This window comes from Lampetra fluviatilis, chromosome 32 (assembly GCF_964198595.1).
Source record: "Lampetra fluviatilis chromosome 32, kcLamFluv1.1, whole genome shotgun sequence".
Lineage (NCBI taxonomy): Eukaryota > Metazoa > Chordata > Hyperoartia > Petromyzontiformes > Petromyzontidae > Lampetra > Lampetra fluviatilis.
Window position 1 is genome coordinate 9,040,508 of NC_136306.1, and position 14,215 is coordinate 9,054,722.

General features: G+C 47.7%; 1 protein-coding gene across 1 annotated transcript in view; it reads left to right on the forward strand.

Moving 5' to 3' along the window:
• LOC144943728 (inositol 1,4,5-trisphosphate-gated calcium channel ITPR1-like) overlaps window positions 1-14,215 on the forward strand; it is a 152,009-nt gene that overhangs the window by 103,356 nt on the left and 34,438 nt on the right. The window contains exons 45-49 of the mRNA XM_078871507.1: window positions 144-239; window positions 1,896-2,021; window positions 2,518-2,628; window positions 9,587-9,779; window positions 10,647-10,769. Coding sequence (XP_078727633.1) covers window positions 144-239; window positions 1,896-2,021; window positions 2,518-2,628; window positions 9,587-9,779; window positions 10,647-10,769 — 649 coding nt within the window. The remainder of the gene's footprint in view (window positions 1-143; window positions 240-1,895; window positions 2,022-2,517; window positions 2,629-9,586; window positions 9,780-10,646; window positions 10,770-14,215) is intronic.

The window sequence follows — 14,215 nt, forward strand, 5'->3', positions numbered from 1 at the left end:
GGTTGGGCCATGTCAGCTCTGGACCTGGCTTTAGATAAGAGACCGGTTTGCGCCACGAACAAGAGCTGTAATTCTTTCCACATCCTCGCCTCGCCCTGATGTGCTTCTTATTAAAACTGCCGTCCTACAAATATCTCGTGCAGGACAACGCCTCCAAGCTGCTGCTGGCGATCATGGAGAGTCGCCACGACAGTGAAAACGCGGAGCGGATCCTCTACAACATGCGGCCCAAGGAGCTGGTACGGCCACCACCGGCTCCACGCTCCGCCTAAGCCCAGCTCGAGAGTTTACGACTTTGGAGATGTCCGATTTTTGTTTAATTTCATTGCGCCGAATTCTTTTTTAAATTCTTTATATTAAGTTCGCTTGCTTGCTTACAACCGTGCAAATCTTTCGGTCGTTTATTAACCCACTTCCCGTGATCCAATCGAGCTGACATTTTGCACACAGACTCGTTGTGCGTGACAATGCATTTTCGTGAAAAAAAAATTCCAAAATTTTACACTTTTTAGGGGAATTTTTTAAAATATTTAATTACCAATTGCTTAATGCTGCCAGACAATCATCTGACCCATAGGTGGCAGCCATCTCAAGCCAGAGGACGAGAGAACTCTAGCCGCCCCGATGCCACGCATATAAAGGATTTATAGTGAAAAACTTTGTTTTTACAGGTTAATTTTTTTTGTGTTGCCTCGGCATCTAACGATGCATCGATTGGAAGCAACTGTTTACGATGTTTGTGAATTATATGCTCGTGTTACATCTGTGCCAGTGAAAAGAGAAACTCGACAAATAATACATACAAACAAGACGGTAATTACAAATCGCGACTTTTGATTCGAGCATTGGAGTCGGCGGGAGGGGGGGGGGGAGTGACCCGTGCAATGCCTCCTAACCGTTGCCATTTGCTTCTGGACCACACTTGCTGATGAGGTAACAACTCTTAAGCAGTGAGCCAAACCTTTTTGTTGGTGGAGAATTGATGAGCCCAAAGATTTGGACGATTACAAGTCATTATGTGATTTTTTTTTCCAACCTGTGCATGGCCAATTTTCCACTTACAGATGAATGGATGCGCGGGAAAATTAGACATTGACTGATTTATTTTAAGGAACGGTGTGGGAAGGAATGCATCAGGTTTTTATTTCCACAAAAAAATGAGGTTCCTGCAATTCAAGGCATCATGATTGTGAGCCCAAACTCTTGAGCCATGGTTTTTATGACAGTTTTGTGACCACAGATCCAAGACCAGTTGCGCCGAGCAGCAGCCAGCAAACGGAGCACGAATGACAGTGCACCAGATCAGAAAACGTTTGTTGAACAGAAGTCTGGTTGTGGGAACTTGGAAAGAGAGAAGAATGGAGAAAGTGCCCAAGCTAGCAACTACGAGCACGAATGGTGATACAGCAGATGAGGAACGAAAGCTTTTTTTTTTCTTGAGAGATTCTATGAACTTGGGGGGGGGGAAAGTTCATGGGAGGGAATTCCCAAACTGAGCGGTGCGAGGAAAGAAGGAAGAGAGTCCTGCAAATGTGGTGGCTGAACGCGGCATGAATCGTAAGGGAACGGGTGACTTGGTGAAGTCTCGAGGTGTAATATGACTTTTGGGGGAAAAGATGACCTGTAAGAGGAGTGACAAGAAAGTGAGCAAAACTAAAGTGAGTGGCTTTTCTGAGTGCCGGATCTTCAATAGACCGAAATGCTTTTCACGTTTGTTTCTATCGCACTACTGCGTCGGCTACAAACTCTCTCTAAACTACGCCAAACATTCGGTCCATCTCAGGAATGTGGCTCTCTTTCAAACCGCTGGACACAGTCTCCATTTCCATTGCTCGACGTATGGCCTCTCGCTCCCCTTTTCCCGCACGACCCCTCGGCGTTGCCCGCCCTCCCAGGTGGCCGTCATCAAGAAGGCCTACCGCCAGGAGGAGCAGGAGGATGGCGAGGATGGCGTGGTGGAGGAGCAGCAGAGCACCTCTCCGAAGGAAGTGGGACACAACATCTACATTCTGGCTCACCAGGTGGGCACTGGAGAGGTCGACTCTGCTCGCTGTCTGTCGGAGGGGAGCGCATGGGTCCCCCAAGCTCTTGTGTGTGTGTGTGCGTGTGCCTTTGTTTCGACTTGGTTTTTTAAATAACTTCACTCGTGCAAATGGATGGTAAGCATTCCATGTGGGCCCTTTTGCGTTTTTTCATCATTTTCTTATTGTGTTATTGACCTAAAGTATGCCAAGGCCAACCTTTTTTTATAGAAGGTGGATCAGAAATTAAAATTGTAACAATAAAAGTTGCCTGTTTTTGATAGTACATCCCTTTTTTTAAATCATGAATGTTCCTGCCCTCCCCTCCTCCCGACTCTTGCACACCTTACCGGCCTTTACAAGCGCTCACGAGCAGAGCAGCCCTGGCCCCAACTGTCTGTTAAATGCTTTGTGGGGGGTGGGGTGGAATCTTTGCCTTTTGTTCTCACCTCTGTGCCCCCCCCCCCCCGACTTGTGAACGTCCCTGGCCACGCAGTTGGCTCGGCACAACAAGGAGCTTGACCAAATGCTGCATCTCTCGTCGAGCCCAGGCGAAGAGGGCAGCGAGGCTCTGGACTACTACACCAAGCACACGTCGCAGATAGAGGTACCCTGGGCTGCACCGATCGCCATCCGCCAGACCCCCGCCCTGTCCATTGCATAGCTGCTTTTTTTTTTTCCCACAAACACTCAGAATCGGTGACGTTGACTCTCACTCCTGGAAACTCGGTGCCGCGAACGGGGAAAAAAATGCCGTCCCCCCCGTTGACCGCCACGTGTGCCGAGGTAGCCGAGGGGATGCTGGGGTTTGAATTATTGCGACTCTTCCCTTGTTGAGGATCGAACCGGCGTATTACGTTGAAATCATTCGTGGTCACTAACTCCCCCTGCCAAGCCACTTGCATGACTCAAATAAACAAGTGCTGCGATTGACAGACGGGGTCTCAGGCAAGACGCATGACGTTTCTAAAATGTAGGTGGTCGATGCTGCCCTGTTGCGCAGCGTGAAGGGGCAGGCATGTGTTGTGCGGTAGATAAAACTGCTTCACCTGAGGCTATGAAATGCGTTGGCGTTTGCATTGCCCTTGTACTGTTCCCCTTATTGGCGCCCTCTGGTCTGACACTGGTGAGGCTCGGCCCTATAGCGGGGCTTGTCTCTTATGTATACCAAACAGTTTGAAAGACAATGCTATATATTATCAGAAGAACATGTTTTTTCTTGCATGTTCACCACAAGTGTGTGTGTTTAATGCAGACATGATTCCTTGCAAAAGGTTTCTATTTGGTGTTTGAACAGCTGAACACCTGCTTTTTTTGCCTTAAAGGGTAAAACCTATTTTTTATTTTGTCACACTTTGATACTGGGGAAAAAGGTCCCATGTTATAGCTCCGTTTTTGTTATCTAGTATTGTTCCCATCTCGACTTCTTACCACCTCCGCAGTTTGTGGGGAGCGTTTTGTGCTGCTGCAGATGAAACGTCACCTATTTTCCAAGAGACATTTTCTGTCACCAATTTCCCGATTTAAAGCTATGAGTGAGGGTTCACGAACCCGGTTCGGGCACTGAGGTGGTTTTAAAATTCATATCCCGGCCAAGGTTGGCTTGGCTCTGAAAATAACCAAGCCTCCTTCTTTATGTAAAATAAAAAACAGTGTTGTGTGACGCCACTGTTCAGAATCAATTGAATGAGTACAATAGAGTACAATTTCCATTTATGTAGCGTCAAAATACAAGCACATCTCCAAACTCTTTACAAAAAATGTAATGCATCAGTACTTGGGTATAGACAGGGTGGTGGACATGAGATATTAAATACAATCAATGAAATGTAAAAAAAATGTAAATACAAAACACGAAAACAAGTCTTGTCTTGAGTACGGAACAGTCTCAAATGCACGATGTTCAAGTGGCAGAGAATTCCAGAAAGCCGAGAAAACTGCAAGCTCCATTGGAACGGAGTTTGACCAAGACAGAAAATTTAATTTCCCACCACTCGTTTCAGGAAAATAAACTAATTGCCGTACAATCCACGTGTGAAGTTTCCAGTTCTCCCAGTGCAGGATGTTCCTGAAAAAAGCTTTGGGATTCTTATGCCTTTTTTTAATAGATATAGGTCGTAAAAATAAACGGTTGAAAACCACCTTTTCAGATGGTAATCTTAACAATGGACACAAAATTTGAAATTATTGTTCTGGTCACGCTGGGACAGATGTTCAGGAAGATGCAAAATCTGATTAAGTCCAAAATTCACCGAAACGAATAAAAGGAAATTGGAGATTTATAATTCTTGTAATCTCTTGTTTAGCAGCAATATGATGTTACCAAGGTGACGTGGGCGTGCGTATATGGTGCTTCAGGTGGCGGTCCGATAATGATTATAATAATAACGTGTTAATCTTCAACTTTAATTGCCTGGCGCGGCAAATTGAGGCACTGAACTGCGTCAATGGCAGATTACGTAAGACGCACGCGCGGGGACGGGAGAGCAGCATGAATCGAGCACGCACCGAGCGTTTTAAGTCCTCGCCGTGTGTGAGGTGGCCGCGGGGTTCAGAGGTCGGCGCTGTCGACACACTGCTGGCACTGCTATCATTACTATCATTATTGGTATCATTACACCGCTTGTTTACCCAGGAAAGCCTCGCTTGGTCTCGTCACTCAGTTTTCAGGAGGGACCTGTAAAAAAAAAAAAGCAGTGTGTGGGTGTGGGCAACGATCGCTATGTATTTTCCAGTCGAGTCTTTTGCAGGTAATATTGAAAAATCTTGAACGCGTCGCCAGCAAAAAATGGCATGCTCTTGCGAACGACGTCACGGGATCTTGAGCGATCCGCTGAAGCGGGGACTGCACGTGGTTTTATGGTTTATATACCCACAGTAGTAGCCAGCAGGGGTGGCTGCTCAATGTAAACCATGAACCACAACAATCTGCGATCACTACTGCTAGACCGTGTCACTCCCTTGATGAAAATTTTATGTTCAAATCGAGGTGGCCACATGTGATTGATATATTTTTTTTTATTCTCAAGTATAGCGAGTTGATCGTTTCTGCCGCGTCGCCAATAACTAGACAAGCGAACGTAATATTACATTTCATTCTGCACACTTTGGCTAAATTCAAGCTCGGAATGAAAAAATATATATATATTGGTCTGACTCTCACGTGACGAGCGTTACGCAGCACCCGACCCTGTCACAAAGTGCTGCCCCCTGAATGAAGACCAAGGGGTCCCCATGGAGGGATCGCTGAAAGTAGTTCCGATCGCTGAAAGTAGTTCCGTCCACTTACACGGGCCGTTCTCCAACAAGAAGGGCACCCCTGCTGCACGAGAGATCTGAATGAATGCCTATGACGCATCGATGGTACAATTTTGAATAACTCTGCCTTTTAAAAAGCAAACCTTTTAAATAAATATTTTCTCCGGTGAAACGCAACGGATGCACATTGAAGCAATGGAGCGCGTGCGTGTAAATTTTACGTGACATCGCGTGTTGGCACAACATCTCTGTGCAGCGTGTGATGGCACAATAAAATTATCTAGTAGCCAAAGACCGTGAATTGGGATGTGTAAATAAGGTGAAGGTCACACACACGTGGGTTGCAAGCGTGGATTTTAATTGTTGCTAACGGCCGTTCGGTGGACATTATAAACACGAAAAGGGGCGCAAAATAATTGACCAGCATGCGAAACAACAACACCTCCCAATAAGCCGGCCTGATCTGCACGTCTCGTGTGCGACCCAGAGGGATGGAGCCTTCGCGCGAACTTTCTTGGCGGCATCGTCAAGGGCAGCGTCGCGCGAGCACTGGCACGTTTTCGTCGAAGCCGTGCTGTTGACTGTCCTGAGACTTTACGACGCCGCAGCCGAGGTTATTTGGGCACATGCTAAGCATCGCGTGCGGGCTGGGTGTGCACGCCCAGAGCTCGTAAAAGATAGCGGAGAGAATAAAAGGATCAGCACCGTCACGACAGAATCCGGCTCTTGATTGTGCGTGGTCATGACGACCTACGCTTTTTATAACGGGCAATAGGCCGAGCCACCTAGCTCCAAGCCTTGAGAAGGTTGTTTGTTGTAACGGAGTAACTGGCGAACCCGCGCGAGACCACTTGAACTTTATAACGTGTCCACTTTTGCCCTAATGCTTTCCTTCCGCGTAAACGTTTAAAAAGAAGCCTCTGCAGTGCGTTCGGAGGATTAGAAGTGGCTTCCAACAAAACTGTCAAGTTGGCGTCGGTTCAAATGTGCGAAAATAATGTTTTTAGAAGCTGTCCGGTGTAACGACTTCATAAAGAGATTGAGTGTATTAAAACCAACGGCTTGTATTATTTGCCAAAGCTTCTCCAAAAAAATGTGGTGATTTTGTTTTTCATTCCTTGGTACTTATGTTCTTGCCCGAGGGGACCAGGGGTTTGCAACCAAAATAAGAAGAGGAGCCATTTTTTTTCGAATTCGGTAAAAAAACAAAACCCTATTTCAAGAGCCGCAATGCGTTTTGAATGCGAGAGAGATGGCGCAGGAACCGAGGGTTTACCAACCCCTGCCACCAAGACCCCCAACCGCATGAATCGGCGACTCTTCAACTTGTACAGCAGTAGAGAACTCGGACACGCGTTGGTCGCGATCGTCTTCGGGTTCTTTAGGAATGTGCGAAGGCCTCGACAGGAAACGTTGCGAGGAGCGATGATGGCCGCCGCCGGGGGTCGTGACCTCACAACGAAGTGGCATCGCCATTGACGGGGGCAGCGCATCGTCACGTGACGCTTTCGGATGTGCGGCTGCCTGGAACGCTCTTACTTAAGATTGTATTACTCTTTGGTTCTTTCGGTAATGTCACGTAGGTGAAAAAATGAAATAAAAATGAAAAATAAAATAACCAAATTAAATCACGACGTTTTGGAAGCAACACAAGCTTCCATCATCAGGTGGGACAACTACAGCAAAAGACAAAGAATTACTAAAACTTCAAATCTAGAATAAGATTTCATTAGGAAGCCACTCGTCCTAGATTGAAAACTAATTTCTTTTTAGAACTGCTTTTTGTGTTAATTTGTCCCCCCCCCCCCCCCCTCCACATCTCCCGTTTTTATCACGGTTGACGATGTATGGTGTGAAAGAACTTCAACATACATCTGAATAGAAAACCAAATTTATTTATTTTTTTCTACAAATACAGCAGCAAGCCTATAGTTCATGGCTGAATGTAATGTTAGCACGGCATTTTGCTCACCGGTCCCACATAATCCCTCCTTGATGTAACAGACCCTTACTCTCATCGGTCTTTGCGCCTACAGGCTGTAGAAAAAGGTCAAGTCCGAGAGGTTATCGCTGCCTATTCAGCTCTTTACCACCATCGCTTCTCTCGCCAGATTTCCAACCGCAACTTTTGTTATTGTCAAGTCGACACCTGACCTCGCAAGGTCCACTTTTGCAGTGTCGCGCTATCTGGTTTTGGTCATTGAACTCCCGAGTGCCATGCCAATGCCTGTCACGGTAACCTGCAGCTCCTCCATCCTATGCACGTGACCCACCCATCGCAAGCCTTGCTTCCTGTTTGCACCTGCAAACACTTTCTTTACCCTCTGCTGTTGCAAAGTTACACGTTGCTTACCCTATACTTGTGACATTCCAAGCATCCTGCATTCAAAGGACAGAAACTTATTCTCTAGTTCCTTTGTTAAAGTCTAGCTCTGACCTGAACCTTGACAGCCAATTCCCCCTACTACCTCGTGTATGTGTGTGTGTGTATACATGTGTATGCATGTACATACATGTGTATGCATTTCAACACGTAGGCTTTCGCGACCAATGTTATTCATGATCAACGATTTTTGGGTTTAGATCGCGTTATTTATAAATGTGTTGTAACCCTCCACCACCCGACACGGCCAATCAGTAAAAATGTGTCACGTTGACAAAAGACAAATAGTTCACTGCTTTAGCCCACCAGTGTGTTGAAGCCACAACATTTACAATTTGAGTACGACGTTTCGCTGGTAATTGCATCCAGCATCATCAGGCAATTCGCCAGAATGGTGAGGCTCTGCTGTGTATAAGAACGGGAGACACAGCAGAGCCTCACCATTCTGGCGAATTGCCCGATGATGCTGGATGCAATTACCAGCGAAACGTCGTACTCAAATTGTAAATGTTGTGGCTTCAACACACCGGTGGGCTAAAGCAGTGAACTATTTGTCTTTTGTCAACGTGACACATTTTTATTGATTGGCCGTGTCGGGTGGTGGAGGGTTACGACACTTATAAATAACGCGATCTAAACCCAAAAATCGTTGATTATGAATGTGTATGCATGTGTATGCATGTGCAGCAGAGTAGTGTAGTGGTTGGCACACTGCTACGAACCCGGTGACCCAAGTTCGATTCCCGCTCGTGGCCAACACCGGTGACGATTATCTGAACCGGTGCCAAGCCTCCCTTGGGTCGACTCGGCCTCGAATGAGTACCTGGTGCAGTGTGTAAACATCACCACGAGGGAGACAAAGGTGGCCGGGCGTGGTGCTACTCGCTTACAGCACTTGCCCCCAACTTATGCGACAGACAGGCAGGGTAAAGAGTTGTCCAACTCTGCTCTTCCAAAGGTGGTTGTGCGCGTGCAACAAAAGATTAGAAACGATTCTTCTCGTAGCCACGTCAATACACAGATGATGTTGAAGGGAGTGCCCGTGTAAATTATAACGATGTTCTCTTGAGAGAGCAAGTGACAGGTTTTATTTATTCTGATGTTCCGGAAGTGCTGTAAAAGTGAAATTTTTCACGTTTTAATCGGAGAAATCCAGAACCAAATGCATTTATTTTTCTCCCCAAAATACTATTGCTCGGAGACTGATTGCTTTTGCTCATCAGAGGGTCCGGGTCAAGCTCAGGTATAGCATCGTTTCAACTCTCGAATTGAAAAACTTGCTGTCCACATCGAAATGTACTTGTCCCTAATCATTGCTGAACCAAGTAATTGGCCTCGTACTTTTTAGAATGAGAAGTGAATAGCACGCTCACCGGAAATGGAGGTCTGTGGCCTGAACTATAATTAAAAATGTCACTGGGTAGCACTCACACTTCCAAGGCATGGTCAAGGACTGTCTGTTTGATCGTCTGTGTATCTGTTGCCCCGAATCGGATTGCTGCAAAGAGATAATTTGGCCAGTCCATCAGATTTTTTTCCTGGCCAACCGTTTGCTTATTCACCCATCTCCCGTTTGCTCGTCGCTCTCAGTACGTTAAACTTCCATCGCACCGTACGTAGCCGACCAGTGCTAATCGGACATGCATCTGTGTGGCTCTGTTGGCGCTTGGGCCCCTTCTCTTCAGCCACAGGCTGTGACCACTCGGTTTCCCTCGCTCCTCTCACCTGTAATTCCCTATTCTGATACCCCCCCCCCCCACCTCTCTACTACCTTAATGTTTTACACCTTCATAAGTGTATTGAGAGGCAGTTATATTGGGACGCTAAATCAATTCAAATGATGGTCAGTGCATCTGTGCCCCTCTCTTGTCTCTCCATCCAACCAGCTGCCCGTATGTTCCGCCGCCCTTCGTGCCTTTTTCAGATCGTGCGGCATGACCGCGTGATGGAGGAGATTGTGTTCCCGGTGCCGAACGTGTGCGAGTTCCTCACGAGCCAGTCAAAGTCGCGCGTCTACCTCACCACGGAGCGTGACGACCAGGGCAGCAAGATCAGCGACTTCTTCCAGAGCTCTCACGAGCTCTTCTCCGAGATGGTCTGGCAGAAGCAGCTGAGAGGTGGGGCCCTCTTGTTCCTCGCCGTGGCGTTGCCCGTCGTTAGGAAACCGCGCGTCTGGAATATGCGCCGTCCTCCATGCCATGCGTTTGCGTTCAGAATAATTTTATTGGCCATCTCGCAAACCTTACCTGGCTGTGTGCAAGTCCAGAACTGCGCTCCCCTCCAAATCCGTGTTCCGTTGCCGTGTGTGCCCAAGTGCCTGTCCACAACAATGCCATTGTCGTTTTTGAAATTTGCTCATCTCTCATGCATAACACAGCGTATCCATTCGCGTCGTTATAGACAACGTAACTAACGCACTGAATTAACATACAGTGCGTCCACAAACCCATCTGCCCGTTTGTGCAATTAATGAGAACCACACACCAAATCCGGATTGTAAATTAACAATTCTAAACGAAACTGTTGTAATTATCTGCATTGTTTCGTGTTTATATTTTCTTGCCATTTGCTATGACACATTTCCATCCAGGTTTAAACGGCATTTAAATAAATGTTACTCAGGCATGAAGTATGCAATGGAGCGAGTCCACTGGTGGTGGCAGTGTCGCGGTTACCGTGCTGCGCTTCAAACCCGGCAACCCGAGTTAGATTCCTGCTCACGGCCAACACCAGTAAAGATCTGAATCGGTTCTGGGCCTCCACTCGGTTAACTCGGCCTTAAATGAAGTCCCTGTTATGATGTGTAAACATTGCCACTGGGGAGATATCAGTCGGGAGTGGTGCTGACCTCCCCCTCATGTACCATGCTGACCTTCAAAGGTGCTCGCTAACAATACTTGCCCAAACAGTTTCTTAAGGCTATACGGGGGATTTTTGGTGGAGGGCGGTGGTAATAGTTAAGGTGGCGTTACTCCACTCCGCAGTGCGCCCGATGCTCTACTGGTGCTCCCGAAACATCACCCTGTGGGGAACCATCTCCTCCAACCTGACCGTCTTCATGAACCTCCTGGTCGCCTTCTTCTACCCGTTCAACTCCAGCAGCGGAGGTAGGATCCACCGTGCCTCCCCCAACAGGCGCTCGCCATGGGCATCATTAGCCCATCGTCAGTCTTTTGTGGGTTGTGAAGTGGCGGGCGGGTAGGGGGGGAGGGGGTGCCGGGCCCCCCGGTGCTGATGTCACTCGGCCATCGACGTTAGCCTTGGGCCGGGAATTCGAACAGCGGTGCCTTGTTTTGAGCAGCAGTGCCGCCGTTCCGCCATCAGGCTGGATGGATCCGGAATATAAACGGCGGAGGTTTGGCGACCCTTTGCTGTCAACTCTGCGTGATGCAATTAATGACGTACGGTGAGATGTCTCGGATTTTTTGCACCCAGGAAAAAACTATTTTTTTTACTTCTGCCTCCCCTTGCGTTGTATTTGTGCGATTTTTTTTTGTTATATATATATTGCTAATGATTGTAAGTTAAACTCTTGTCTACGGATTTCCTCAAGCTTGTTCATACTCTAATCTCATTATTTGAAGAAGACATCATTAGTGCGAGCGCTTCGGAGAGCACGGCATGAAAATATTTGTATTTAACTTGTGGCAATAAGCAGTTGCAAACAGCAATCGGTGGTGGAGCAACGAATCTAATTATTTTCAGAGGTGGAAAATTGTCATCAAATGAGTTCCACAGCGACGAAGGGCTTCTTTGCTCGAGTTGAAAATATCCATTTTGCAGGTCTTTAGTGTGAACGCTTACTTTTAGAAACGTGTGAAATGGCCAGCTTTGCGTGCTTCAAATCACGCAGCACTCCTCCTCCGCATCACGACCACAATCGTGGGCGATTTTGTTTTTTGTTTTTAGCGAAAAACACAAATCGACAGAGCGGCTGAGGGAGAAATGCCGGGCAGCCGGATTCACCCTTTTAAATAACGCCCCTCTCAAGGCCTTTTTGAAAAATACCGTCTTTGTTGTATTGCATTAAAAAATGTGAACCTCCGTGTTTCCCACGAGTAACCTTCATCAAGCGAGGTGGTGAAGGGGGGGGGGGAGCCGGTCCCACCCCCCCCTCCCCCCGCTGCGTGGGGGGCATCCGTTGGTGACGTGGAAACCCCCCTCCCCCCCCGCCGCCGTGATACCGAGTGGCGCAAACCCGCCCACCACCCGCAGACACAGACGTCACGCGCTCCGGCGCTCGACGGTTCAACCTTGAATCCTTTATCACGGCCTGTGGCGCTCGTGTCAAGGCGATCGGTGCACCTGTGTACCTGGCGATGTGTTTTATCTATTTGTTTTCTACCCCCCCCCACCACCCCACAACTCGCCTGTCAGCTTTGGCCATCGTCTCACTCGGAATGAGAGCCGGTGGAAGTGCGTGCGTGCGTGTGTTGGCGGGTTCGTATCTCAATCTCTTAATTGGTCCGGTTGTGGGCGCCACTATCTCCACACTTGTGTTTGTGGTTGGTGTCGCCCTCGAGCAGGTTTTGCACTTTGATTACTGTGGTCGGTGTGTGTGTGCGCATGTGTGCAAATCGGAGGGCAATACACCAGGCCCATTTGTAAAGGCTTGCACTTGAACAACGCCGTTTTTAGAACCTGTAGTGACATGGTTGGAGCATTAGGTCTTGCTGGGAATGAATGGTTCTCTCTCAGGGAGACTCCCTCGTCTTCGTTCTGTTTCGGGGTCTAGGCTTCAGATTTTGGTTTGCTCGTTCTTCACCTTTGAGCGGGAGGTTATTTTTGATGGCCTGTTTTTCAGATCGCACGCCCATTATCCTTGTCATACCATGTACTAAATTCTTCCACGGAATGTTGTTCCTACTACGGTGGCTCATTGCGTGCACACTTTAATCTGCTTTAACGTATAGTTACGTGAAAGTTTAACCCTCTTCAATTAAATCCGATTTTGTTTATTTTAAGCTCGCGACACGTGCGTCGATTCGTCCGTGCTGCTCATTGATTATTTACAAATTGCGCTGATGTTGCATGTCAGCAATTTTATTTGACGCTGCGTTGGCAGTGACGCAGACGCGCACATGATAAATAAATAAAAACTATACACATTAGTCAAACACTGGCCCTAAAAGGAAATGTATATTATAGGCGACCTTATCGGGCAATTGGTCCTTAATGTTACATCTCGGCTAACGGAGCAAACAAAATGTTACAAAGGAGCCAATAAATGAGAAATAATACGAATGAGAAGATAAATATGAGACGAAATGAATTGTTGCATTTCAGAGCTCACGACCCTCCTTTGGCAAGTGGTGGAATGCCCTGGAGAGCGAATCGTCACAGGCCTCGTTATTATCGATTTTTCTGTATTATTGATTTTGCTGTAATAATGCTCGTCAATTGCAATTTCTGTGAAGGCTCTCGTTCCTTCCCTGTTCTTGTGCAGCTCCCTTATCATGCAGCAGCGCATGAGTAGAGATGTCGCGACGCGGAGATGTCACCACGAGTTGACGAATCGTCATAATTCGGCGCCACGATTCCATTCGCAAAGCAATTGCATGTTTTGTGCCGTTGCGCAATGTGTAAATCTATACTGCTGCGAAATTGTAGAATGGGTTTTATTGCTGGGGTAAATCTAATCTAGTGTGGTGTGAATCTATACAAATCTATCTTTTTTTTTACCAAAAGAGAAATAGAATCTCATCAAAAATGAGCGATTTTTGGACGTGGTTTGACGCGAGACGCAAGCATAAGAATCCATTTTAATTGAACGGCCAAATCCCCAGTGTTCACATTCTCTTTCTACATCAATGTACCAGTAAACTATGGCTTGCACCCAGCAGCGGCCCACAACTCCATGCCTCAAACCCCCCCCCCCCCCCCACCATGGGTGAGCACTTTCTCTGATCACCAACCATCAGGGTGCTTGCAGCGTGTGCCGAGGCCTTAATTTTTGTTGTCGTTTCCCCCCCCCCCACCCACCGCATCTCCGATTGTGCATGGTTGGCTGCGTACAGTGAGAAAGAAGTTCAACATACAGACAGAACTTATTTCGCACCGTACATGGCCGATCGTGCTAATCGGAGGTGCGGGGGCAGCTCAACATCCATACAAACACAAGTAAAATGTATGTAATGTAGAACTTCGTAATCAACCTTGTGTAGGGGTGTTACAGAGAGCCCGTTATGCATGGCAGCCTATGGTAAACAAGCACAGTGGGCGGGGCTACGTCAGTGCACGGGCAGGTGGCCTCTACGACGTCCGCGCTTCGGACGTTACGATCCCCCGGGGCCCCACCCCTCAGGGAGGGGGGTGTATAAAAGGGGAATGTATCGGGGGGCTCGGGAGTGATGTGTGAGCTAAGAAGAGAAGACGGAAGACGTCCTAGATAGAGCCCTGGTCTCCCCCTGGTACGCCGTCCTTGTCAGGACCGCGCAGGCTCGAGCCAGTGGCGTGGTACCAGAGCCAGTGCTGGTCTGGACTCTGAGTACCGGGCCCGACTGACCAGTGTCGGGCCAAGATAGCCTCCCCTAGTCCACGAGAGGAGGACTCT